Below are 26966 nucleotides of genomic sequence, written 5' to 3'. Positions count from 1 at the left end.
TTCGTTCGTTCATTCATTCATTCGTTCCTTCGCTCACTCACTCAGTCGCTCCTGGTTCTGTCATGCCTGCCGGCATACATTCGTACATTCAGTCACGTATGCATGTATTCATTTATCCACCTTTTTAATAAAGAGTGTCGAGCTGCCGGTACAGAGAAAACGCTTTATGTCGATGGCCTTTTTTGAAATACAGTAAGAACTTTAGGAGCCTGTGAACGATTTCCCATAATTTAGTAATCTCAATAGCAGGAGGTAGATAAAAAATTATTTTATATCCTCTAATTCCTGATACCTTGGAAGCCGTAGATCTATTAATTTTGAGTTAGAGGTAATAAGGCTAAATATTTTATGCCCCATTCCGACCCTTATGCCCAAAAAAATTGTTGTGTTGTAATATACGTTAGTCACAATGTTATGACACGTGTAAAGATATATTTCCATCGTGAATGCGTTAATTTCCCTACTCTACCTGTCAAAATACCATCAATCGTACACATCTCTCGCCCCTAGCTCTTCCGAAAGAACGAAAATCCCCTACTCACAAGCCAAATTCCCATGGCAAGTTACACAGAAAAAGAAACAGAGAAAGAAAAGAGTCTTTCCTGATTTACGGATTTATAGATAGGTGTCGTTCTGGTGTGTTTTAAAGTTTTACGCTTTAAAGGGACTGCCTTAGAATACCAACACCATACCTAAACTGCAGCAATTGAAATTTTAGGCAAACGTTTGAAAATTTCGCTGGGCTCCTGACTTATAATATAATTTTTCAAGAGCTATAAAAACTGTTTCCCAAGTGACTTTCACCTTCGTTGAAATTTTCATGTCGATGAATTTTCATTTTTGTTTTTGTATTCCGGATTCCGGATTTTAGGTAAACCCATCTACAAGGTCAGTTGGAAATTTCTCAGAGAGACATCGACTCGCACTCGGTCTTGCTTCAGCTACACTCCCAACAAATTTTCGAATCATTGCATGCTTGGATGGCAAGCTTGAAGGACTTTGCTCGCCAAGCAGTGTTCGGCTTTCTGCATCCTGCTTGGCTCAATTTAAATTAGCAGCATTGTCAATCATTGGAGAATGTGACTGAAATACTCTTAGTGAAATCCGCTTGAAATCCTCATTTCCCACAGGTGTTGAACATCTGAACAATTCTCTTATACTCATATTGTCATGGCGGAGTTCCACCAATGTTTTTTCGTCATCTACTCCACCTTGAAATCGTTAGCCGTCAAACTTCCAAAACGACTTGGACAAACTTGGCGCACTTTGGCTAACAGCGAGTGAAAGTTCGTTTGAACGACTTCTTCTGTGGTGAAAAAAAGATAGGCAATAACATTGCGATCTTCGCATTTAATTTTGAGTTGGTATACCGCCACAGACATTCTAAAGGAAGTAAGGTAATCTTCGATTATAATATTGATACTATCCAAAACAGAAAAATCGTCCTGCCTTCAATCTTGATCACTAGGTACACCAAAAGGTGATCGCAAACAGTGATCCCGTGATCAAATTTAACTGCAGCAGACGGCCTAAAAAAACTTGGGGTTGCCGCGGTCTACTGGGATACATAGTATACTTTTTCTGTGAATCAGAGAAACACCTTTTTGACAGAACATAAGATCTTGTGGATAGCTTTTCATCATAATGCCAGGGTAGTTACTCACTAAAGTTAATTTGCAAAAACTGAAATTTAGCTCTTCTGTGTGGAGCTTAAGTGTTGCTGTGGTAGCCACTATGATATCAGAGTTGTTTCACAAATGCTAAAATGATGAAAAACCCTTACAGAAGACATGATTTTGACAAATTATGATAATAATTATTGGACTTGAAATTAGGTAAAAAAATGGAAGAAATCTTTTGTGATTTACTTTTAAGGTGTTGCCTTAGGGTTTTAAACTGGTGCGTGCACTAATGATATGAGCTTTAGTAACTTGTGCATGCGAGCTGATGCTGATGCAAGCCAGTTCATGTAAAACAGTGAACAACTCAACAGTGCAGTTAATTCGGAGAAATAACAGAAAGGCTTTTCAAAGAAAACATAATTTTTTTTTCGGTAAAAGTTTTATAAACCAAAATACATGTATTGCTGTCCGTGTCTTCTAAGGGTGCGTTTCTGTGGGAAAATCCAAATCCGGACTTTCGATCCAAGATCACTCAGATCATGGTGCATCAAAGGAACTGACGAATGCTTACCAAGAGTGGATTACACCATCATCCGAGTGATCTTGGATCAAACATCTGGATTTGGATTTTCCCAAAGAAACGCACCCTAAGATAACCAAGTTTGTAAATTTTATCCAAGTAGTTTGCATCAAACTTTCAGCAAACAAGTCCCCTACTCTAAAGTTCATGCATGCTCAAATAGTGATGTTGGCAAATTCATATTCTAAGACGTAATTGTTTTCTCTATATACATGTATGTAAACTTTCATCTCAATTTTCTTGTGCTTCCTTGGTGGAGTTGCCTAAAAACTGTCACAAGGTCGCAAATAATTTGCTGTAATTAGGGATGAGTTTTGAGAAAAATTTGTAAGTTTTTACACGTCAGTAGTAAAACCAACAAATTTGCAAAAGCCAAAGAACCTGCCTTTATAATCCCTACCTTTTTTGCTCTTATTTAAGATTTTTTCAAAGCTAGGTTCTATCCACTGTGAAAATGTCAGAAGATTTTACTGAAGGAAAATTTTAAAAAAAATTCAATTTTAATTTTTTTAAATAAAGCCTTATAATACACACTGACAAATGCTGTTGTTTGAGTAGTTTAGGTATTTTTTTACAAGTGAGGGTTGAAAGACAGTTTTGGTTTTGATTGATTCAATTAACTGGTAGAAAGAAAACAAGAGAAAACTGTGTTTCGATGTGTAACATAGCGTGGCCAGGTTATAATATTATTGATAATCCGTTGGAGTAATTTTTCAGGAAACAGACATAAGCTAATTTTCTTTGAATTTTAAAGTACACAACCATTTTGCATCCCAAAGTGAAACTAATTTTGATTTTTCAACCATTTATCTTTTCAAGTGTCTCTCAGCTACAAAATGTATGTTCTTACAAATACAGTTTGTTTTAAGGACGGTGCCTACTATTGTTACTGCGCATATGTTCTGCGCATCTCGAGATACTCGGGCTTCCTATGGGTGGTGCCTACTAATACAGGGATATTTTTACGCGCTTTAAAACTATGCGTAGAAAGCAGAACTCAGTTGGGGTAACCATACATTTTTCAGAGATTATAATGCTTCAATTTGGAAAAAAGCAACATACATTGCTTTGTATTTTACTGTTTTTTTGAATTATTGTTGCCTAATTTTCTCTGAAAAATGCTTGGTTACCCCCAATTTTCTTTTTGGATTTCAATAGCCGCTACTAAGATCTGCTTATCCCGCATAGTGATAAACTGCGCAAAAATACTTCGCTATTAGTAGGAACCATCCTTAAAATGTCATATGTGCACATGCACTTGCATTTTCATGCAAAGTTTGTCGTTTTCATAGCATTATCATTTGTACATTTTAGAGTCAATTTGTATGAAATAAATGACACATTTTATTGTTGAGGCAGATCAAGATGGTAGCAGCAGTGGTATTCTAACCCACACCTCTAGTCTCTCTGTTGAGTTCGAATCCCACGCCTGCAACCATGTTTCTCGATCTGAGTCAACATTACTCTGAATACTCTCATTGTCTTCACTCTAACATAAAATGAACATTTTCATGGACATTTGAAATTTATAATATGTTCCAGCCCCTTGAAGTAGTTGATATGTGCTGTTAAGATGTTGTCATTATTCATATTTCTTTCAGGCGTTAGATATCAGCAAGATGGAGGTCGTGGAGAAGTGTCAAAAACGGGCTACATACAAAAGTAAATATTATTTGACAGAGGGGAATTAAGTTGAGCTTAATTGTTGTATTCTGCTGTGTTCCTGGCAAGTACTGAATACAGTTTTCATAAAGTTAATATCATTAGCATCACTGTAATTTGTTCAACCGTATTGTAGGTAGTTGGAATGCTGAGCTTTACCTGCTCTTAGGTTAACCCTGGGCCCAGTTGTTCGAAAGCTGATTAACGCTTATCCCCAGCTAAAAGTTAACCAAAGTTTTCATCTCGCTCGTTAATTAAAAAGAAAACACTGCTTTTAAGCTAAAGCTACAGAAAAGTGGGAAGGGTTAATTCTTTTGTAAAATATAATATGCTCATTGCTTATTAATTAAACTCTAATCAAACTTCAGGTTAACCCAGGATTAACTTACTCAGGCTTCAAACAACTGGTTGTTAGTTGGATAGTACTAGTACAAAGGATTGTGATGCATTAGCATCCTATTCAAGGGGAGTGTCACTCTCGCTCATCGTCGTTTTTGTCACTTGCCAACAAAGGAAGGAAGGAAGAAAGGAAGATGTTTTGAGCATATCCTGGATAAATTTCAACACTGCATTTTAACCTTGCACATACATTTCACGTAATGCTTGTTGGGATACAGACATGGCAAACCACTGAATAGTTCAACACATAAAGAAGGGACGTCTGCTGATTGGATTGTTAAACTGTATTTTATAGGATAACAGGAGATGACAGAGAGGATGAAATGGATGAAAACCTTGGGTGAGTTTGGCCACTGAATGTTGGCTTTTTTGTTCTGTTTACCTGTTGATGAACATTACATGTTTGGCAAATAATTGTTAGCTCATTTGATCTTGAGGAATGCTTAATATCGTGATCCTCACAGCCTTGTGTACATTCATCAGTTCATGTTACAAAAATCATGTTAGTTATTCTGAGTTTTTTTATGGTTTTGCAGTCAAGTGTCTAACATTGTTGGAAACTTGAAGTCAATGGCAGTAGACATGGGAAATGAGATCGACACACAGAACAGACAGCTTGATCGTATTAACGCCAAGGTAACGATATGAGTATAAAGCCCGTGACTGCATGAAACATCTAGTTTGAGGACATATGCCTTATAGTATACGAACAGGTTGAGGCTGGGGTTACGGTACGTCCAAGAACGTGCTGCTTATAATTGTTAAGATTAGGTCTGTGGATTGGCTTACTGGCTCGAAATCACTTAAACAAGGCCCCGCTCCTCCAACTTTTGTCACACAGTTACCACTTAACGTCACATTAGGGATGGCGGACAAAGTGAGCAAGTAGGAAGTAAACGTTGTGGAATCGGTATTGAAAAATAATCTAAACTATGAAAAGACAGCTTTATTCAAAAGGCAAATACGCATATTTTAAATTTATTCTGTCCATATTCTATTATATCTTGCCACTCGGACTCTGCGAAGCTCACAGCTCAGTGTCTGTAATAAAATGACTGGTAGCTTGTTACTGCATATCACAAGCTGCGGAACCGAATAATATGGAAACAATAATTCCTTGTGTGGAACAAAGCAACAGTGTTTTCAGTTTCTGATGAGACTCCAAGGAGTGGGGTTGGGGAGAGGAGAGAGAGAAAGGAAACTCTCTCCTCTCCCCTCTCCCTCTTACATTTCTTTTGCTCTTGTCCCAATATCCGCGCGGTCAAAGTGGTACCTAGCTAGTGGGTGGTCACCTCATTAGATTACGGAGACTTTTCAGACCTGGCGTGTTTAAATCGACAAAATCGATAAAATTAACGTATTGAATCGATAAATCCATAGAAATCGATAAGCAAATACAGTTGTGACCAATCGATAATTATCGATTTTTAAATTGACTATACCAATGTTACGTTTTTCCCATTTCTACGATAAGAAAAGACAAAAAACGTTTTTAAGAATATGGAATTGATAACTTTTCGCAAAAACAGATCATTCGCTTTCAGTATTCAACTCGGCTACTTTCCCCTATAATGAACTCAAGTTAACTAGTAATAGTTGACACTACAGCTGCCCCCGCTGTGAAAAAGCTTGAAAAAGTTGGAAAACTGTGCGAAAGAGTTGTCTCAATGGTTTTTGCATTGTTGTAAAGTAGTTGTTTAAAAGTGACTAGAGTTCTTTTTAGATGATGCGGTTGAGGATCTGTGGTCATTGATCTGGACTACTCAGATTATTGTGCATCAAAGGATGCGGCGATACCACTTTGAGCAATGATCCTCATTACCAGCTCAAAGTTTTTCTCGTCGTATTAGTAATATTACTTAGCACAAGCCAAGTAAACGTAAACCGCTTGAAAGCTCTGTGAAAGACGGAGGTAATATAAGTCGCTTGACCTGCCATTGTGACGTCACAATCATTACCCACTAAATACTTGCGGGTGTTCTGAAATGAAACGTCATCATTACCCAACGATTCCATGCGGGCGTTCAGTGATGAAACGTCATCATTACCCGACGATTCCATGCGCGCGTTCAGTGATGAAACGTCATCATTACCAAACAATTCCATGCGGGCGTTCAGTGATGAAACGTCATTATTACCCAACGATTCCATGCGGCCCCTTTTTGAGCAAATCGAGATTTTATCTGGTATACAAACTGTATATTCTGACTGTAAGTATATTCTGTATATATACGCGCAACCTTCAATGATGGCCTCCTCGGGCTTTCGCCTCTAAGCGAAAACCCTGCGGGGGCAAAAATGCTCTTGCTCTTAACGTCAAAACGTGATTTCAAAATCAGAGAAACAAGAGAAAAAAGGAACCCCTCCGTCAAGGAGTCCAGTGGAAATTAATTGAATCATTGAATAAAATCTGGTAAAAATACAAATATAGTCTTCTAGGAACTTATGGGCTCTCATTAATTGCTTGTCGATCAATCTGTCAAAATCGAATGTTGGAGCCAGATCATACCAAGGAAATAACACCACTGCCGGATAACAGCACTGCCTCTGAAGGCGCATTTGCCATTGGGGTGAGATAAATTATCCTTGAAGTCGATAAAATCAGTACGTTAAATGACCAAGACTTGTTGTGAGTATCCAGTTTTATCGATCGATCAATTAAAAAATTTTCTTATCAATTTTTATCGATTTATCGAACGGTTTCCCGTTATCGATTGTTATGGACTGAACACGCTGGGCTTCAGAGGATTCTTGCCATTAGTAAAAGTACTGTTTTCTTTATTTGTTACTGATCGTATCCTTCGACAATCTTCTCGGAACAGCTCCTATAAATTGTCCAGTGACAACTGGAAATATTTTCACTGACCTGCAAACTGATCATTTGATTCATATTCCCATGACCTTTCAATGATGCTGATACAGATGCATCTTCATTGCAGGCTGAAGCGAATGATCTGCGAATTCAGCAAGCGAACACACGAGCAAGAGACATCCTGAGGAACTGCTAAAGCACGCTGGAGTTTCTGTAACAAATTGCTCATTAATTATGGTGATAATTAGAAAAAGTTTGCCCACGGATTGTTGTCATAAAACTGCCTTTGAATAGGTATTGTTTGTTTAATGGTGTGCATTCAGCCACATCAAGCAATCAGTTTATAATTTGTTCTTATGCCTCTTGTAGTAACTCAGTGTTATATGGCTGTAAACGTCTTTTACTAAGAGGATCCAATGATAATGATACGACTATTATTAATACTATCACGTGTTGTACTTAAGCTTTGCATCTGTAACAGGTCCGTTGAAATGAAAGATACTGAGCAACACTTTCCTGTGGTACTGTTTATTCTGCTATAAATGGTGGTTTTAACTTTTGATCAGTCTGTGAAGATCCAGAAGTATGACGACAATTCAGCAGTATTTTTACTTGAATTTTTTTCTACCAAATTTTAGTTTTGAAGGTAGACTGTCCTAATTAACATCTCGTTATATTTCTTTTTTATGCTCTCATCGTGTGGAAACCGTTATTTCAAGACTAAGATTAGGCCCGGTTCAGACGCCGTTCTTCACTTGAGCCGAATCATATTCGAATTTAGTCCGACCCAAATTATTAATCCCAGCTGATTTGATTCAGACGCCGAAATTAATACACTGAAGCATATTATGACTGAAGAAAATTGCAGATTTGTAATAATTTCTGCATTTGATTCGGCTCATGTGAAGAACGGCGTTTAAATCAAAGTCGGTCCTAGCCGTTTATCCCGGCTGAGCCAGGCGGGAAAAATGGCTAAGCCGTTCCGAATTAGATAGGCCATTCAAAATTGATTCAGACACCGTACTTCACATGAACTTAATTCATTGAATTCGATTTGGCTCATGTGAAGTACGGCGTCTGAACCTAGCCTTAATCTAAACATGTAGCCAAAAACGTACTTCTTTACCTCTGGGATTGTTCCAGGAAAGCTGTTGTGGTCAGGGGAGTTAAGCGAGGATATCTTCAAATTTTTGCTCATTATTTACTCAATTGTTTTATATTTACTTACACTCGCGGGCTTGATTCCTAATCTAAACAAGCACTGAATTACTCGTATTGTTAGAGTAAGATCATCATATCGAAACATTACTGCACGCAGACAGAGCATCATCCTTGTTTTATTTTGTGTTGTACGGTTTGTACAGTGAGTGGTGTAATGAGTCACTGCGGCAAGTATTGTTTTAGTACATAAAGGTATATTTTAACGATCAATAAATATCATCTTATTTTGAGGGTTGTATCTGCCTTGTCTGATCTGACCAATTCTACAGTAACAAAACGCGGACAATGAAAATCCTGACCGATAGCTATAATATAAAGATTACTGCCCAGATTTTTGTCCCCCACCCCCCCCCCCCCCCCCAAACTAGCACGGCTTTTCTCGCACTCCACGACTTATAACAACTATTGCTCTGGCTTTGAGGATCGCGGACGTCACCGATCAAGGAAACTCGAGCTACAGTGTAGGTCATCTGCTGACTAACTCGTTCAAAGTTCATCTGAATGTACATCCGCTCAGCCAATGGGAAAGCTAGTAGCTGCTAAATGGGTTTTGGCCACTGCTTTTTAGACCGGTGAGGGTAAAAGGAGGAAAGAGTTTGCGGTATGGTATGTGGCATGGCGTGTGGAATGGCATAATTATGCAAAATACGATTTACGCGGGGAATAAATTAACTGAAGAGCGCATCCTGTTTTCGCGCCAATTTTATAAGAGCAGCAGTTTTTTCGATGTTGCGGACTATTAAACAACCAAACAACAGATCGAGGATTAGAAAATATACGCCTGGGCTTTAACATATCTGATCGCTGGTTAGGAAGTGAGAGTGAAGAAATCGATGAAGTTTCGCATTCAAGGAACTAAGAATAAATTAAATTTCTAGTTGACAAAAAGAACGTGGCAGCGAGTAGCCTAGACAAAAAGCAACACCAGACTGGAGAAATAACATCAGTCCAAGGCCAAAACTATTATGTGAGAAATTTTAAATTTAAAGTCGGTCATTTTATCAGACTCTTTGACGGTTACAATTTGTACAACTCATGGGAAAAATATGTTCTACTTTTTCTCACCTTACATTTTCGTCGAGCGACGAGTACGCAAGTCACTGTTGAGCTGCTGAGCTAGCTACCTAGCTATTTAATATGGCGGTTCAGGTAGCTATAGTTCAGTTACGCGTTATCGAACTAAACATATCCGTCTTTAATTAAGGTCTTTCAGTGCCAGACGTCCCAACCTAAAATGAGATTTAAAAGCGAAAAAGCCCTAGAGCAAAAAAGCAGATGACAAGTATGGAGTATAATTATCGACATTGGTTGTGCGAAAGGTTGTGAAGCTATTCTTATCACAAATGCATTCTGGTTAAATTGTTGTTCATTTTCCCGCTCATGATAAATGAATCATCGAGCATACAGGGTATGAGAATTGATCTGTTACCGAGGGTTTAAAAAAAAAAGAAAAAAATGTTTATTATTTGCCCTCGGTAAAGGATCAATCTTTGTCCTGAGAAGACTTCACGCTGCCACTTTATTTTTGTCAACCGAAGTCGCATGGAGTAAAGTGAACATGAAATTTAATTTACTACGGATTTACTCATAGTTCCTTGAATGCGAAAACTATAAACAGTTTTCATCGCTTTCTTTACCCTCACTTCTTCCAAATCAACAATCAGACGATCAAATGCTGGAATTGTTGTTAATATTAAGCAAGAGTCCGCAGCATCAAAAAAGCTGCTGCTCTTATAAATTGGCGCGAAAACATGACGCGCTCTTCAGTTAATTTATTTTCCACGTAAATCGTATTTCGCATAATTATGCCATTCTGCACGCCATGTCACATGCCATCTCGCAAACTCATTCCGCCTCTTACCCTCACCGTTTTTAGACATGTTGTTTTATTCCGGTGAGGGTAAAAGGCGGAAAGAGTTTGTGGAATGGCATGTGGCATGGCGTGCGGAATGGCATAATTATGCGAAATACGGTTTACGCAGGGAAAAAATTAACTGAGGACCATGCGCATCCTGTTTTCGCGCCAATTTTATAAGAGCAGCAGTTTTTTCGATGTTGCGGACTATTAAACAACCAAACAACAGATCGAGGATTAGAAAATATACGCCTGGGATAGAACATGTCTGATCGCTGGTTAGGTAGTGAGAGTGAAGAAATCGATGAAGTTTCGCATTCAAGGAACTAAGAATAAATTAACTTTCTAGTTGACAAAATCAACGTGGCAGCGAGTAGCCTAGGCAACAAGCAACAGCAGACTGGAGAAATAACATCAGTCCAAGGCCAAAACTATTATGTGAGAAATTTTAAATTTAAACTCGGTCATTTTATCAGACTCTTTGACGGTCACAATTTGTACAACTCATGGAAAAAATATGTTCTACTTTTTCCCACCTTACATTTTCGTCGAGCTACGAGTACGCAAGTCACTGTTGAGCTGCTGAACTTCAATACGGCGATTCAGGTAGCTATAGTTCAGTTACGCGTCAACAAACTAAACATATCCGTCTTTAATTAAGGACTCTTTAAGGTCTTTCAGTGCCAGACGTCCCAACCTAAAATGAGATTTAAAAGCGAAAAAGCCCTAGAGCAAAAAAGGAGATGACAAGTATGGTGTCTAATTATCGACACTGGTTGTGTGAAAGATTGTGAAACTATTTTTATCACAAATGCATTTTGGTCAAATTGTTGTTCATACCCTTCAGATCTCAATATTAATCAGCGCCAATTTTCCCGCTCATGATAAATGAATCATCGAGCATACAGGGTATGAGAATTGATCTTTTGCCGAGGGTTTAAAAAAAAAGAAAAAAAAAGTTTATTATTTGCCCTCGGTAAAGGATCAAACTTTGTCCTGATAAGACTTCACGCTGCCACGTTATTTTTGTCAACCGAAGTCGCATGGAGAAAAGTGGACATGAAATTTAATTTACTACGGGTTTACTCATAGTTCCTTGAATGCGAAAAACATAAACAACTTTCATCGCTTTGTTTACCCTCACTTCTTCCAAATCAACAATCAGACGATCAAATGCTCGAATTGTTGTTAATATTCAGCAAGAGTCCGCAGCATCAAAAAAAACTGCTGCTCTTATAAAATTGGCGCAAAAACATGACGCGCTCTTCAGTTAATTTATTTCCCACGTAAATCGTTTTTCGCATAATTATGCCATTCCGCAAACTCATTCCTCCTTTTACCCTCACCGGGTGAGTTTGCTAAGCTTTACAAAAACTCGTTGAGCGGCCGCTTGACGTAATTCAATAAGGTCTAATCCAGTGAGGGTAAAAGGCGGAAAGAGTTTGCGGAATGGCATGTGACATGGCGTGCAGAATGGCATAATTATGCGAAATACGAGATATGCGGAATGACTTAAAGAAATAAATTAACTGAAGAGCGCGTCCTGTTTTCGCGCCAATTTTATAAGAGCAGCAGTTTTCTCGATGCTGCGGACTATTAAACAACCAAACAACAGATCGAGGATTAGAAAATAAAGGCCTGGGATAGAACATGTCTGATCGCTGGTTAGGAAGTGAGAGTGAAGAAATCGATGAAATTTCGCACTCTAGGAACTAAGAAAAAATCAAATTTCTAGTTGACAAAAAGAACGTGGCAGTGAGTAGCCTGGACAAAAAGCAACAGCAGACTGGAGAAATAACATCATTCCATGGCCAAACTATTATGTGAGAAATTTTAAATTTTATAATCTCGGTCATTTTATCAGACTCTTTGACGGTTACATAAGGTAACGAATAAACAATTTGTACAATTTATGGGAAAAATAATATTTTACTTTTTCTCACCTTACATTTTCGTCGAACTACGAGTACGCAAGTCACTGTTGAGCTGCTGAACTAGCTAGCTAGCTATTCAACACGGCGATTCATGTAGTTCATATCTAGCCATATCTGTCTTTAATTAAGGTCTATTAGTGCCAGATGCCCCAACCTAACTTCAGATTTAAAAGCGAAAAAGCCCTAGCGCTAAAAAGCAGATGACAAGTATCGTGTGAAACTATTCTTATCACAAATGCATTTTGGTCAAATTAATGTTCAAACCCTTCCGATCTCAATATTAATCAGCGCCAATTAACCCGCTCATGATAAATGAATCATCGAGCATACAGGGTATGAGAATTGATCTGTTACCGAGGGTTTAAAAAAAGAACAATGTTTATTATTTGCCCTCGGTAAAGGATCAATCTTTGTTCTGATAAGACTTCACGCTGCCACTTTATTTTTGTCAATCGAAGTCGCATCGAGAAAAATGAACATGAAATTTAATTTACTACGAATTTACTCATAGTTCCTTGAATGCTAAAAATATCAACAGTTTTCATTGCTTTGTTTACCCTCACTTCTTCCAAATCAACGGTCAGACGATCTAATCCTCGAATTGCTGTATATATTCAGCAAGAGTCCGCAACATCAAAAGCTGCTGCTCTTATAAAATTGGCGTGAAAACATGACGCGCTCTTCAGTTAATTTATTACCCGCGTAAATCGTATTTCGCATAATTATGCCATTCCGCACGCCATGCCACATGCCATTCCGCAAACTCATTCCGTCTTTTACCCTCACCGGTTTTATTCCGGTCTTATTTTACACTTAACACGTTTATCAACCTATTCGCTTTCAATTTTGTTGTTTCTTTTGTTTTTCTCAAATCTACCTAATGAACTTCGCTGGGACAGGTTGGACATATAAAATTATACTTTAATACGAATATGCACTGCGAAAATTTGCGTCGTATAAGCGAGATATTTTTACAACCATGATCAACAAGAGCTACGATTTTCATTGTTCAGTTTTTCAGAGTCATGATTTTGAAATGAAACTTCAACCGGAGTATTCTGTACAGGTGTTTAAGCAATAAAGAAAGGCGGATAAAAGCTTTAAAAAATTGAAATATGTCAAATTGATACAAAACAGGAAAAGTGGGGACGAGAGGGCTTACCAAAGATAAATTTGAACAATTTGTCGTGTAAAATTCCCTTCTATAATCTTAATTCTGGTAGTTTATAAGTTTAGAGTTCGTTGTGATATTATCATGTGATAACCCAGATCTGTTGGTCGGTTTTTAGTTGATTTGCCGCACTCCGATTGCGGTACGTTTTGGGTTTTATCGACTGATCTGCCAGCAAATCCTGTTAACTGTAACGAAAGAAAACCATCCGCAACAAATTATTATGTGGCATCTTCCAAATGTTCCACCCTTTAACAGAGTTTTGTGTGCATCTAAAGGACATTCTGACTGTTACATTTTCTTGGGCCAAACTCAGTTTTTGCATCTTTCAGGATATTTATAGCAATAGAATAACCGCTGAAAACTAGGCACTATTTTGATGCCGGCACAAATGGAACGTAACGTGTTCCCACATTAAAATTTGATCGCAATTGTGTAAATTTTTGTTAATTTGACCAATACACCTTGGTCGTCGATCCCCAGATCTGAGGGATGGGCGAAATTCGATTCGTTGTTGGTAATTTCCGACACTTTTGTTCAGCGATGAGGACTCGCTTGTGCTACTGCAGCTCCTGTCTATGACAAATAGCCTGCGAACGCAGACGTATTTCCTGCTGTCACTTCTCTCCGCCGAGAAATACGTCTGCGATCGCAGGATAATGACAAAGAGCGGCATTTGGAAAGGTCTCAAAGACGGGAAAGAGGAAAAAATGACAATATAGCTCTGAGGAGTTATTCTTGCAAAATTATAATAATAATAATAATAATAATAATAATAATAATAATAATAATAATAATAATAATAATAATAATAATAATAATAATAATAATAATAATGGGAAAAAGTGTATTATATCTTCAAAAACTATTTCTCAGAATGTTTTATGTGGGAATGGCATGAAAGCACAATCGAAAGACAACTGTGAACCTATAGTCACTAACACCTACCAAAGCTTTTCATAAGGAGATACAGTGGAACCTCGATTTAACGAACCTCTATTTAACGAAGTCCTCGATATAACGAACGATATTCTATGTCCCGGCCAAAGTTACAGTAAAATGTATGGAATAGAACCTCGATATAACGAACCTCGATATAACGAATTCTTCGATATAACGAACATAATCCGGAACCCCAAACGTAAAATCTACCTCGATATAACTAATTACAATGTCAATACGCGACAGAAGATAAACGCTGGACAGATCAACAGTCTGAAAGTGTCGTTTTTTTGTAAACAAAAGCTGCGTGTCTGCTCAAAAGTGAAAATAATTGCTACTGAAAGCCACCATGCTTCTGGGTGACGAAAATTGCATTGAATTGCGTGACAGAAGTCACCTGTGTTGAAAATCAATCATTAACTATGACCTCGATATAACGAACATTTTGGTCGTTTCCCGTCAAGTTCGTTATATCGAGGTTTTCGATATAACGAACCCTCGATATAACGAACAAATTTGGCCGGTCCCCAGCGACTTCGTTAAATCGAGGTTCCACTGTAATACGATTTTCAAAACTATCCTTTACGCATAATAACAGGAACGTCGACTACTAGAGAAAGAACGTCTCATCCATGTTATTGCAATGTCTCGTCCACTGACAGCTTATTAAAGGGCTTTCGCGAGCGCCGAATGGACGAGCCTCTAGTATGGGACAGGAGGTTTATGATGCGTCAGTTTGGTGAAAATGTAGTTATCAACCACTTGTATTCGAATTGCAAAATCTACGTTTACAATATTCAGCAGTTTCAATAAAAAATATCCGCTCCGTGACAACGTCATCCAGGGAAAATGGACATTGGACCTGCTGAGACAACACAGAATATAACGATAAATGGAAATGTAGTTGTTTCCTGACAGGTAAAGATATCTTGACATTTCTTAAGAAATCCAATATAATTTAATTTCCTCCGTAATTATTATTCACTCTTTACGTTATAGAAAATTACGGTGATAGTGCAAGAGAGCTTAGCAATGTCCCTATAGGCCTTATCACGGTTTTCGACGCCATTTTGACGAGTAGGCAAACACCGGGCTTAAAATAACAGTGTTTGTATGGAAATCCGATGTCAAATAATTTTCATAAAACATCAATTCTGAAAAATTCATGAATTGGAAACTTTTGTCACTAGGAAAAGGATTTTAAGAAAAAAATTGGAGGGATGTAGCTGTGCCAGAAAGCGTCCAGTCGTATTTTGAACTTTCCACACATTTCCCTATATTTTTTCCCGCGAACTATTTTTACACGGAATGCCCGCAGGGCATGACGTGTCTAGGTTTCGGTCGGGTATCTTTTTTTTCATCGGTGTCGCAAATGTGCACATTAATTTATGCATTAAACTCTGTCCTCCCCTAGTAAGGATATATTGTTCTGATTGTCTTCAACAGAAGCGGCCCAATCAAAATCTATTTTTCAGGCACATATCACGAGAGAGGGGACCCACTCATCACTTCTGTGTGACGTCAAATCATCATTTGATTTATTCATTAAAACTAGATTAAATTCTTCCCTCTCCCAGAAGGGATCTATTGTTTTGATTGTCTTGAACAAGAGCGGCCCAATCAAACTCCATTATCTGCGCGTATATCACGAGGGAGGGGACCCACTCATCTCTACTTGTGTGACGTCAAAGCAAATCATCATTTGGAAAAGTTGTTTTCGTTCAATGGCGGCCACATGTCTGAATTTAAGACTCCGGATCTGCCGTTTTCAGAGAGAAAACCAACCTTTTTCAAGCAGTAAATCGAAATAATAACTTCTAGGTAGTACTCGACAGTTGAAACGGCGGAAATTGGGAGAGTTCACAGCAAAGAAAATCCGCTTTAAAAAACAGATCGAATGATCAACGCGAAGGATTAGAGCTAGAGGAGGCCAGACCAGTTCAGCGGGGTCATGACGTTATTGCATAGTTATTTCTGGTATGATTCCTAGTAACACAACGATAAGTATCACGCAATATATCTGAATAAAACCATTCAGACAATTATTTCAATGGCCAAGGGAGAATATTTTTTAAATATCTGCGAAACATACAATGGGGAATAATTGGGGCTACACAGGGGCGGGGGAGAAGCCTGGCACTTTTTTTGTATCTGAATCATCCAACAAAAGTTGACGTCACATCCGGTCAAATTGGCGCCCAGCAGCCTGTCACGGCGAAGTCAAATGATGGCGTCCGAGTCAGGCATGATTTCTTCGGATTTTTGAGCCATCAGTATCAGGAATTGTGAACTGTGGATATGAGAGATGTTGTAAAGATATTGCTTCGACTTCATGAGCAAGGGTTTTCCAAAGGAGTCATTTTTTCTATTGTTTTGACGGAAAATACGAGACAGCTAAGCGTCGTGTCATGGCGAAAATTTCACACTCTCAAAACGAGTGGCGTTCAGACTTTTGGCTCTTGTGGCTTCTGATCGTTCGAAAGCTGAAATTTTAATAGCCTATCCCGAGTGCAACATAATGGAGGAGACATCGTCAGTCATAGTTTGCCGTGTTAACATCGGGAACCTAATTATCTCTCGACGTGAAGTGTTAGAAGCCTGTATCATTGAAGCTGTTCCAATTGTCTTCGTTGTAAGAGACTCGTAATCTTCCAGGTGAGTAAATGTAGTTATCTTCATTTCCAGTTCTTTGCTGCCGACGTGAGTACCTTTACATGTGGGCTTTAGAGTAATAAGTCGGTTTTGTGCTTCGTAGTTCTTTAATAAAGACGCAAGTGACGTTCAATTAATAAATAGCTATAGTAATTCTCTTATCTGAAATGCATTTCATATCATGTTGTCCTGCCAGTGCAGGCTTGAGGAGGGGCTTGAGTCAGAAAATGTATCTGTGTAGCCTGGTTCATATTGCTAGTGTGAGACAGTTGTTAAAGTTATTGATTTCAAGCCATCTTAAACAATAAATTAAATAGCATTATTGCGAATGACATTATTTCTCGAGTATTGAAAGAAACAACCCCTTCATCCTTTACCTCATCTGCACTCTCACCACTTGGGTGCTCATGGGTTAAGGCTTTTTATACATTTGCACTATAATTATGCACCTGTGACATCAAATTGTGGTAAGAACAAACAGTATGCCACAAGCCACAGACAAGTGGCATGACTGATGTTCTTACCTTGTTTTGAAGTCCTCTTTGGGTTATCAAAGGACACATGGAAGGCCAAATGGACTTTGAAAACTCTTTATGACTGACAATGTCATTTGTACATCATATAATTATTTACCAGTTGTTTCAGTTATGTTAGTTGGTGCCAAATATTTAAGGGTGGGAAATTGTCTTTTTCTCTGTGTCCAAGGTTGGGGAGGAGAACATAAAGTAAAAAAGATATATATATATATCTTTGCAAATTCCTGGAGGTTATCTATCAGCAGTAATTGGCCCATACATTAAGTTCAAATAACATTGTCTCCTTTGAACCAATGAAATTCAAAGTTCATTTTGACAAGGAATATTGAATTCTGTTCAATTCAATGAAAAATCAAAAATCCAATAACCACACAGTCAGTTCAAAAACCACACATCAGTTCAGTGACAGTTGACCTCAATTGTAAGAATAACTATAGGGGAAAGGTTTTTTATTCCAATGGGACAGATAAGAGGAGAGGGGAGGGGAGAGGGTTTTACGGGAGCGTGGTCCATATTTGGAGTAGGCAGAAAGTACAAGTGAAACTAATAAGTATTCATGTATTACAAATAATGGTAACAGGCTTACATGCATTTAAAAATCTATTGCCCACTTATCCATTGTTTGTCTTTGTAATCATATTTGGCAACAGCTGTCCAATAATGTAGCTTTTTCTTGGACATAGTTCCACTTCCTTCTTGTCAATGATGCAGATTAGTGGTCCGTTGGTAAATTTGTAAAAATCTAGAAGTCCTATGGTTCATTGAAAATCAAAAAGTCAAATAACCATACCAAAAGTTCAAAAAACACACATCAGTTCAGTGACAGTAGACCTATGTAAGAAAAACTATAGGTGATGTGTTTTCAACTTTCTCTTCTTCATGCTTGTCAAGGATGCAAATGAGATTTCATATTAGTTCAATTCAAAGAAGGCTTAAAAATTCAATCACCACACCAAAACAACAAACCTCCCACCCCTCCCCTCCCCCCCCCCCCCCGGCCCACCAAAAAAGGGAGGATTATATAAATGTATATACTTGTTAACCACCTGGGTGATAGCAGACCTCAAAATTAAGAAAATTTACTGGTGTGGGTGTTTTTAGTTCAATGGGTCTTGCAGGTAGGGAAAGGGAAGGAAGTGGACAAATATGTTTGCATTATATTAATAGGGTTTATAAGTTATATTACCATAGTTTAGAATTTTCCTTACCTACATGAAATTTTTAGGGATTTAATGTTTTTAATTTTTCTTTTTAATTATTTTATTTTTAGAGATTTAAACAAAAACTCAAAAGGAAAGAGACCGGCAAACCCCCCTGAGACGGCAAGAAAGGAAACAGACAGCGAACAGAAGAAAGCAACAAGACTGGAACAAACTGTGTTGCCCAAAAAGTTAGCAGAAGACAAGGAGGAGCTTGTAAAAAGGGAAACAGGGATTGTGGCACTTGAGAGAAGAGTCAAGAGACAAGAAGAGTCAGTTAAAAAGTAAAGCGAACAAATTAAAAAAAAAATAAAACAGTAATGGAGGCCCAGTGGGTGGCTGCCCAGCTAAGGCATATGGCTGGTCAGCTTGACAGCTTGGCTGACCAAATGTTGGATCATAGGAATACGTCAATGTAATCAAACATGATGCTGTACACCAATGTGAAAATTATTGTCAGCAGACATTTATTAGACTTTGACACAGTACATTATAATAACTCATATACACTGTAGCTAAGTGGCCATTGCAGTTACTCCCGGTCTTGTCGCATTCTTCCTTTCGCTGTCTGTTTCCTTTCTTGCCGTCTTAGGGGGATTTGCCGGTCTCTTTCTTTTTGAGTTTTTGTTTAAATCTCTAAAATAAAATAATTAAAACGAAAAATTAAAAACATTAAATCCCTAATAATTTCATGTAGGTAAGGAAAATTCTAAACTATGGTAATGTAATATAACTTATAAACCTTATTAATATAATGCAAACATATTTGTTTGGAATTGGAATTTTGTATAAACTTAGATACTATGTCTCTATGAATACGCTTAAACAACTATACTATACGCTCATATATCCGTATCGAAATTACGGGTCAATGAGCTGGGGTACTGCATGCCAAACAAAATTAAAAAAGATAAAAATAAGCCATATTACTGCCTTCACTGCATCTTCTATGCACACAAAAGAGATAATGCAACATTTTACTCTATTCGAAATCCTTAAGCTAGAGAACATTTTTAGGTTGAAAATTGGTTCCCTTGTGCATAAATTACAATACAATAAAAAATCACCCCCTGCACTCCATGATCTTGTTTCCCTAGCTTCTGATATCCATAAATATAATACCAGATTTGCCACTAGTCAAAACCTGTACAGACCATTTTCTAGAACTAATTATGGTTTAGCACGGTTTAGAGTAGTGGCATCACAAACCTGGGAAACAATTCCAATGGAAGTTAAGTGTCTGCGCCACAATGTTTTTAAGAAGAAATACAAACTTTTTCTACTTGATAGCCAAACATTAATAATATTAAAAAAAATTAACGTGTACTATATAGTTATATATTTGCTATAAACACTTTTTTCCTTACTGTTGTATTTTCATCTCCCAAGCCTAATTTAATTAGCAGAGCTCTTCAACCAGTATTATAAATTCTACTTTCCCCTATTTTATTTAATTGCACGAAGGTATTTTACAATAACTGTCCAAATCTCGGCACGCTGATTGGCTGTAATGCGCGCGCTTTTTCAACGAAAAAAAATTGCCAATTCTGCTCATACTTTTTCCGTGTTATTGTAAAAAACAAATTGGCAGCAGTTTTCTATGGTCTATACTCTTATAGACCATAAAATGACGCCATAAAATGTCCAAAACTTGGCAGTGAAACCACTCGCCTGTGGCTCGTGGTTCCACTTGGGTTTTGAACATTGTTTGACGTCATTTTATTGTCTATTTAACAATTAGATTATGAGCTCGAGATTTCTATCGCGTGATAGCTGATGAGGGCGCAGCCCGAATCAGCTATCACGCATAGAAATCAAGAGCGAATAATCTAATTGTTTTAGTATAAATCTACTGGTCATTCAAAACTAAACAAGTAAATTAATTATATCCTCATCGCAGACACTTCGAAAACGCGACGAAGTGGCTGCCATTTTGTTGAAAACCGCTACTCACTATCTATCACAGAATAGATAGCGAGTAGCGTAGCCAATCAGAGAACGGCATTCGTGATAGAACACTAGTAGATTTATACTAAGAGAGTATAGACCATAGAAAACTGATGTCGATTTGTTAAGTGGCCAACACGAAAGCCTTGCTCCTTTGACCACTACGCACTTCTTCCGTAGAAGGTAAAATCCTTCAATTAAGTGCTCTGCACGTTTCATTTTTTCTTACTATAAAATGTATTGTATTTCGTTGTAATGAGTGTGAATAAAATTGAATTGAATTCAATTGAATTGTCCACTTCCTTCCCTTTCCCTACCTGCAAGACCAATTGAACTAAACACACCCACACCAGTAAATTTTCTTTATTTTGAGGTCTGCTATCACCCAGGTGGTTAATAAATATATATACATTTATATAATCCCCCCCTTTTTTTTGGCAGGGTGGGGGGGGGGGGGGGAAGGGGTGGGAGGTTTGTTGTTTTGGTGTGGTGATTGAATTTTTAAGCCTTCTTTGAATTGAACGAATATGAAATTTACAAGCAGGCCTTTCATTTGCATCCTTGACAAGCATGAACAAGAGAATATTGAAAACAAATCACCTATAGTTTTTGTTACATTGGTCTACTGTCACTGAATTGATGTGTGGTTTTTGAACTGATTGTGTGGTTATTGAACTTTTGATTTTTCATTAAATTGAACAGAACCCAATATTCCTTGTCAAAATGAACTTTGAATTTCATTGGCTCAAAGGAGACAATGTTATTTGAACTTAATGTATGGGTCAATTACCGCTGATAGATAACCTCCAGGAATTTGCAAATATATATATATTTTTTTACCTTATGTTCTCCTCCCCAACCTTGGACACAGAGAAAAAGACAATTCCCCACCCTTAAATATTTGGCACCAACTAACATAACTGAAGTAACTGGTAAATAATTATATGATTTACAAATGACATTGTCAGTCATAAAGAGTTTTCAAAGTCCATTTGGCCTTCCATGTGTCCTTTGATAACCCAAAGAGGACTTCAAAACAAGGTAAGAACATCAGTCATGCCACTTGTCTGTGGCTTGTGGCATACTGTTTGTTCTTACCACAATTTGATGTCACAGGTGCATAATTATAGTGCAAATGTATAAAAAGCCTTAACCCATGAGCACCAAAGTGGTGAGAGTGCAGATCAGGTAAAGGGTGAAGGGGTTGTTTCTTTCAATACTTGAGAAATGATGTCATTCGCAATAATGCTATTTAATTTATTGTTTAAGATGGCTTGACATCAATAACTTTAACAACTGTCTCACACTAGCAATATGAACCAGGCCACACAGATACATTTTCTGACTCAAGCCCCTCCTCAAGCCTGCATTGGCAGGACAACATGATATGAAATGCATTTCAGATAAGAGAATTACTATAGCTATTTATTAATTGAACGTCCCTTGCGTCTTTATTAAAGAACTACGAAGCACAAAACCGACTTATTACTCTAAAGCCCACATGTAAAGGTACTCACGTCGGCAGAAAAGAACTGGAAATGAAGATAACTACATTTACTCACCTGGAAGATTACGAGTCTCTTACAACGAAGACAATTGGAACAGCTTCAATGATACAGGCTTCTAACACTTCACGTCGAGAGATAATTAGGTTCCCGATGTTAACACGTTAAACTATGACTGACGATGTCTCCTTCATTATGTTGCACTCGGGATAGGCTATTAAAATTTCAGCTTTCGAACGATCAGAAGCCACAAGAACCAAAAGTCTGAACACCACTCGTTTTGAGAGTGTGAAATTTTCGCCATGACACGACGCTTAGCTGTCTCGTATTTTCCGTCAAAACAATAGAAAAAATGACTCCTTTGGAAAACCCTTGCTCATGAAGTCGAAGCAATATCTTTACAACATCTTTCATATCCACAGTTCACAATTCCTGATACTGATGGCTCAAAAATCCGAAGAAATCACGCCCGACCCAGACGCCATCATTCGACTTCGCCGCGAGAGGCTGCTGGGCGCCAATTTGACCGGATGTGACGTCAAGTTTTGTTGGATGATTCTGATACGAAAATTTGAGGAGTCTTCTCCCCCGCCCCTGGGGCTACATTAAGCATTCCGTGTAATGCCATTAGAGGGGCATCTTGTTAGAAGCAGTTCACGGCTGGTTTGTTGGTAGGACTGCTGTAATTGGTCAGCGGTGTTGCGCATGGGAACGAGTGTGAGTTGTGTGTAGAAAACATGGCCGACAGCCTGAATAAAGTATGATCGTTGTGTTAGCCAAGTTGTTCCTGTTCGTGCCTGTATCAGCTGGTCAACATGGTACCAGGAGTAGACGAACCTTCGCCTGAAGTTTACTGTGAGTTTAAGTCGTCCTGTTTAGACTGTATGTCATCGAACTGTGATTACAATCGTTCGATAAGTTCCCGCCATTTTGTTGTCAAGTTGGTTCTTTCCATTTTCGTCGTGTTTGCTGTTATAATGGCGGGCACACCGGTCGGTTTTCCGGTCCCTCAGATGCAAGAAGGTTTAGACGATCGAGAAGCTCTAGACTGTTTTATTTTAGACTACATTGATTACTGTACGGTGATGGGATGGTTCGTTCCAAAAGCTGGCTGCAAATATGACTCCGGCAGCAAAGCAGGAGTGGCTCAGTGAAAAAGTTCGGATTTGTGTATGTCGACACTTCGCGCTACGCTTCCGCCGAGGATGAAGAGACTAATAAACCCAAGCAACAGGACTCTTGGTTTATCTGTCATAGATAATAGTAACCCAGTGAAAGTTCTTCAGGCTCTCATTAAGAGATTTGGAGGCAGTGTGAGTGTTCAAGCGGAGCGGACAAAAATGGGTCGCATGTTTCAAGCTGAAGGAGAGTCAATAAGTGCCTGGGAATGTCGAATAGTAGAGCAAGCCAAGTATTGTGAATATGGGGACTTTGAGGATCAAGCTTGTCGTGACAGGTTCATTGCTGGTTTAGTGGATGAAGCTCTGCAAGGAAAGTTGAATACTAATGGTCATCGGAACAAAGATGGAGTCATTGTAGCGTTTCGCACTGTCGTTGAAATAGCTAAGAAATAGAGATTACTTCGTGGAAAGCGCATGCGTACGGGATTTTCTTACGAGTTGGTGAAGTATCTGAAATCGAACGAGTGAGCGTGGCGAACAAGTGAGATTTCTGATACAAAACCAACGAGTGTGGAAATCCCGTACAAAGGGCTTTCCATGATGTAATTTGTTTATTTTATACGTACTGAGATTTTTTTATTTATCCAGGTTTAATTGGTTCTCTAAAATAATTACAAAACTCCTGTATTAAATGCTCTTCGAAAAATTAAGTTTTTACTAAAATCGACGTGTGAAAATATCACCAGTCAAAAATCATAACTGGTGCAAAGGATAGCAAACATTTCAATTCTTAATTAAATAAGGAAATAACAAAAGAAACAAATCCAAAATTGGTAAAGCCAATAAAGTTTAGTTTATCACTGCGTAGGGCTGTCTTCGTCTGACGATTCAAACACGCGCTTGATGCGTTTGTTTACTTTCATTATAACAGTAAAACACTTGACAGCTATGTGTACATGTTTACCAAACCTGTTCAGCGCAGATGCGTTTGTGTACTTTCATTATAACGATAAAACACTTGAGAGCTATGTGTACATGTTTACCAAACCTGTTCATTAAGCTCTTTTGGCGGGATTTCCTCGATTCGTCTGCTTTCATTTTTGGAGTTGAGAAACCCAGTCAGCAAACGTACATCTCTTCGTGACTTTGAAAGAGTGTTCTTGTTTTTTTGGTCTTCGATAAACTTGTCTATAGGTTTGTCTAGAGACACAAATCTTCTTGATTGTTCAGCCATCCTCAAAAATACCTCCTAGCTCTTTTTACTCGAACAACTCGAGTCGCCGAAAATATTATCTTGTCAAAGCTGCCCGACAAAGCCATCCGCGATGACCGCGAAAAAGCCCGCGAAAACACAATTCGCTTAAACCGTGGTTTGTGATTGGACGAAACGATTTTTTCACGTGTGAGAAACTTGTTTCGCCTCTCTGATTGGTCGAAGTAAAATCCGAAACGCTTTTTCACAAAGCAAAATTTGATGCGAAAATCTCAGTATATATGAAATAACTATGAATCTTCCACTGATGCGAAAAGACTGATAGGCAAGTGCGGGGAGATCAGGAGCAAGTCAACTGGGCAGATAAAACCTCTCGTTCCAAAGGAAAGAATCCTCAGCCCCCAAGTGATAATCCGCGCAAAGGATCGTACCAAAATGAGTGCAATTATTGTGGGGCCAGGGCTAGTCACCCTAAAGAAAAGTGTCGTGCAGTTGTATTTAAGTACACATGTCGGAACTGTGGCAAGGAAGGGCACGTTGCCAAGAAGTGCATGAGAAAACCACAGAATGTGAATGCAGTGGATGAATCTGGGTCTGCTATTGAACAAAACGTGTACCACTTGTTTACTTTAGACATTCACTCTGTGAGAGCTGTTTCAGTACAGAAAGGGAAAAAGTTCTTTGCCGCAATCAAATTATCTGCAGCCAAAAATCATTTTGTTTGGAAAACACTCCAATTAGATACGGCTTCGACAACCAATACCCTGGCGGTGGACGATCTCTGGAGTATGTGTCCAGCAGGATTTGATGTCAATTCCCTGATCCGGCCATCTCATGCTACTTTGCACACCTATGGAGGAGGTATCATCACACCTGTGGGGCAGGTCGAGTGAGTATGCGAAACTCAAGGAAAGTGTTACCCTCTTGAATTTCAGCTGTTGAGTAAAAAGGTCATGGGATCACAACCACCCCTCTTAAGTAGATCCGACTGTGTCAAGCTGGGGCTGATTGGGATAAAAGGAAGTACTTCGCTGTCAGCTCCAAGTGTTCGGAATAGCGAGGATATGGTGGTGCATCAACTTCAATCAAGTTCCCAGGGGGACAGTGACACTACGGACTGGAACATCACTGCCACCACCCTCCAAGACACTGCTGTACAAGAGCCTACATCTGTTGTGTCAGGCCCACCCTGTAGTACACTCTGTTTTTTTTATAAGAACCTTTTTTATAAGAACGTCGAGGCTGAGATTAACCAAAATTTTAAGAACGTATTAAGAACTTGCCTCAGGCTGAGAGTCGATTAAGAACGTTTTTATTTTGCTAATCTGTATATAAAATCAAGGTAACAAATGTAAATTAACCAAAATACTTAAGGGCATGTTTTGTATTACATTAACAATGGTGACACACATCTCGGTTTGCCATAATCAGCAGTTCTTGATACCATATCTCAGTAGGCAATGCACTTTGATAGGTTTCCTGTCACGTCCACATTGATTTACTGAAATACATGTAGTGTATGCCATGTAATATAAGAACATCTTAAGAACGTTTTCTGCCTCAAATCGCAAAAAAAGATAAGAACGTTCAGCCTCAGCTCCAAAATTAGACGTTCTTATAAAAAAAACAGAGTGTATTGATCCAGTCGCCCTTAACTGTGGAGATGAAAGTATTGCTGCAGTTGTTGCCGAAAAGAAATCTGTTGTGAGTAGTGTCAGCCAGTCTAGTGTTCCTCATGTGCCTGTTCCTTGGGGAAAGTTAACTAAGGCCATTGTCCTGGATGTTTTCAAGGATGTTCATACAGGGTTAGGAACTTTGGGCCGCCTTTGCACATCTCCATGAACCCTAATGTGACTCCAGTTCAAGCCCATCCCCATCGGTGCCCTGTAGCTAAGGAGCCCAAAGTAGCAGAGGCAATACAGGACATGGAAAAACAGGGTATCTTAAAGAAAGTCACTGAGCCCACTGCGTGGATCTCTAACAGTGTCTACAGAGAAAAACCAGATGGTAGCCTACGGGTTTGTATTGACCCCAGTCAAACTATAAATAAAGCTATTGAGGTCCCAAAGTACCCAATTCCAACTGTTGATGAATTACTGCCAAAATTGAGCAACGCAAAAATTTTTTCCTGTGTGGATGTGTACAAAGGATTCACTAACATTGTCCTGGATGAGAGTTCTTCATTTTTAACTACCATGCACACCCCAATAGGAAGATACCGTTGGTTGCGTATGCCGTTTGGTGTAAGTTTGGGCCCAGAAGAGTATCAGCGAAGGCAACACGAAGCGCTGGAGGGCTTGAAAGGTGTTGTTAACAAGGCAGATGACATCTTAGTCTTTGGAAGTGGAGAAACTGTCGAGGAGGCAGAAAAGGATCATGACATGAACTTATGGAACTTAATGTTGCGCTGCAAAGAAGTAAACCTTAAGTTAAACCCTAAGAAATTTCAATTCAAAGTCAAGCAAGTTACCTGGATGGGACATCTCCTCAGTGGCAATGGCATCTCCCCACATCCTGATCGTGTCCAAGCGATTGTTGACATGGACCCTCCTAAAGATGTTAAAGGGGTTCAGCGTTTCGTGGGTATGTGCAACT

At 38.6% G+C, this 26966-nt stretch overlaps 1 protein-coding gene and 2 long non-coding RNA genes across 3 annotated transcripts in view; 2 read left to right on the top strand and 1 right to left on the bottom strand.

The window, feature by feature from the left end:
• The window catches only part of LOC146481177 (synaptosomal-associated protein 25-like), a 30732-nt gene extending 22206 nt beyond the window's left edge, over positions 1–8526 (top strand). The window contains exons 6-9 of the mRNA XM_085108870.1: positions 3804–3864; positions 4559–4603; positions 4800–4899; positions 7203–8526. Coding sequence (XP_084964996.1) covers positions 3804–3864; positions 4559–4603; positions 4800–4899; positions 7203–7271 — 275 coding nt within the window. The 3' untranslated portion in view covers positions 7272–8526. The remainder of the gene's footprint in view (positions 1–3803; positions 3865–4558; positions 4604–4799; positions 4900–7202) is intronic.
• Positions 8527–16370: 7844 nt separating this feature from the next.
• On the top strand, positions 16371–20621 carry LOC146481176 (uncharacterized). Its single transcript, XR_014864537.1, has 2 exons — positions 16371–16853; positions 18657–20621. It is a non-coding gene; the product is annotated as an uncharacterized LOC146481176 (long non-coding RNA).
• Positions 19030–22616, bottom strand: LOC146481175 (uncharacterized). Its single transcript, XR_014864536.1, has 2 exons — positions 22095–22616; positions 19030–19221 (listed from the first exon to the last, which is right to left on the bottom strand). It is a non-coding gene; the product is annotated as an uncharacterized LOC146481175 (long non-coding RNA).
• Positions 22617–26966: the final 4350 nt, after the last annotated feature.

Source organism: Pavona decussata, unplaced genomic scaffold (genome assembly GCF_977016875.1).
Source record: "Pavona decussata unplaced genomic scaffold, jaPavDecu1.1 SCAFFOLD_51, whole genome shotgun sequence".
In the NCBI taxonomy this organism is placed as follows: Eukaryota; Metazoa; Cnidaria; class Anthozoa; order Scleractinia; family Agariciidae; genus Pavona; species Pavona decussata.
This window is presented reverse-complemented; position numbering and strand designations above follow the sequence as displayed.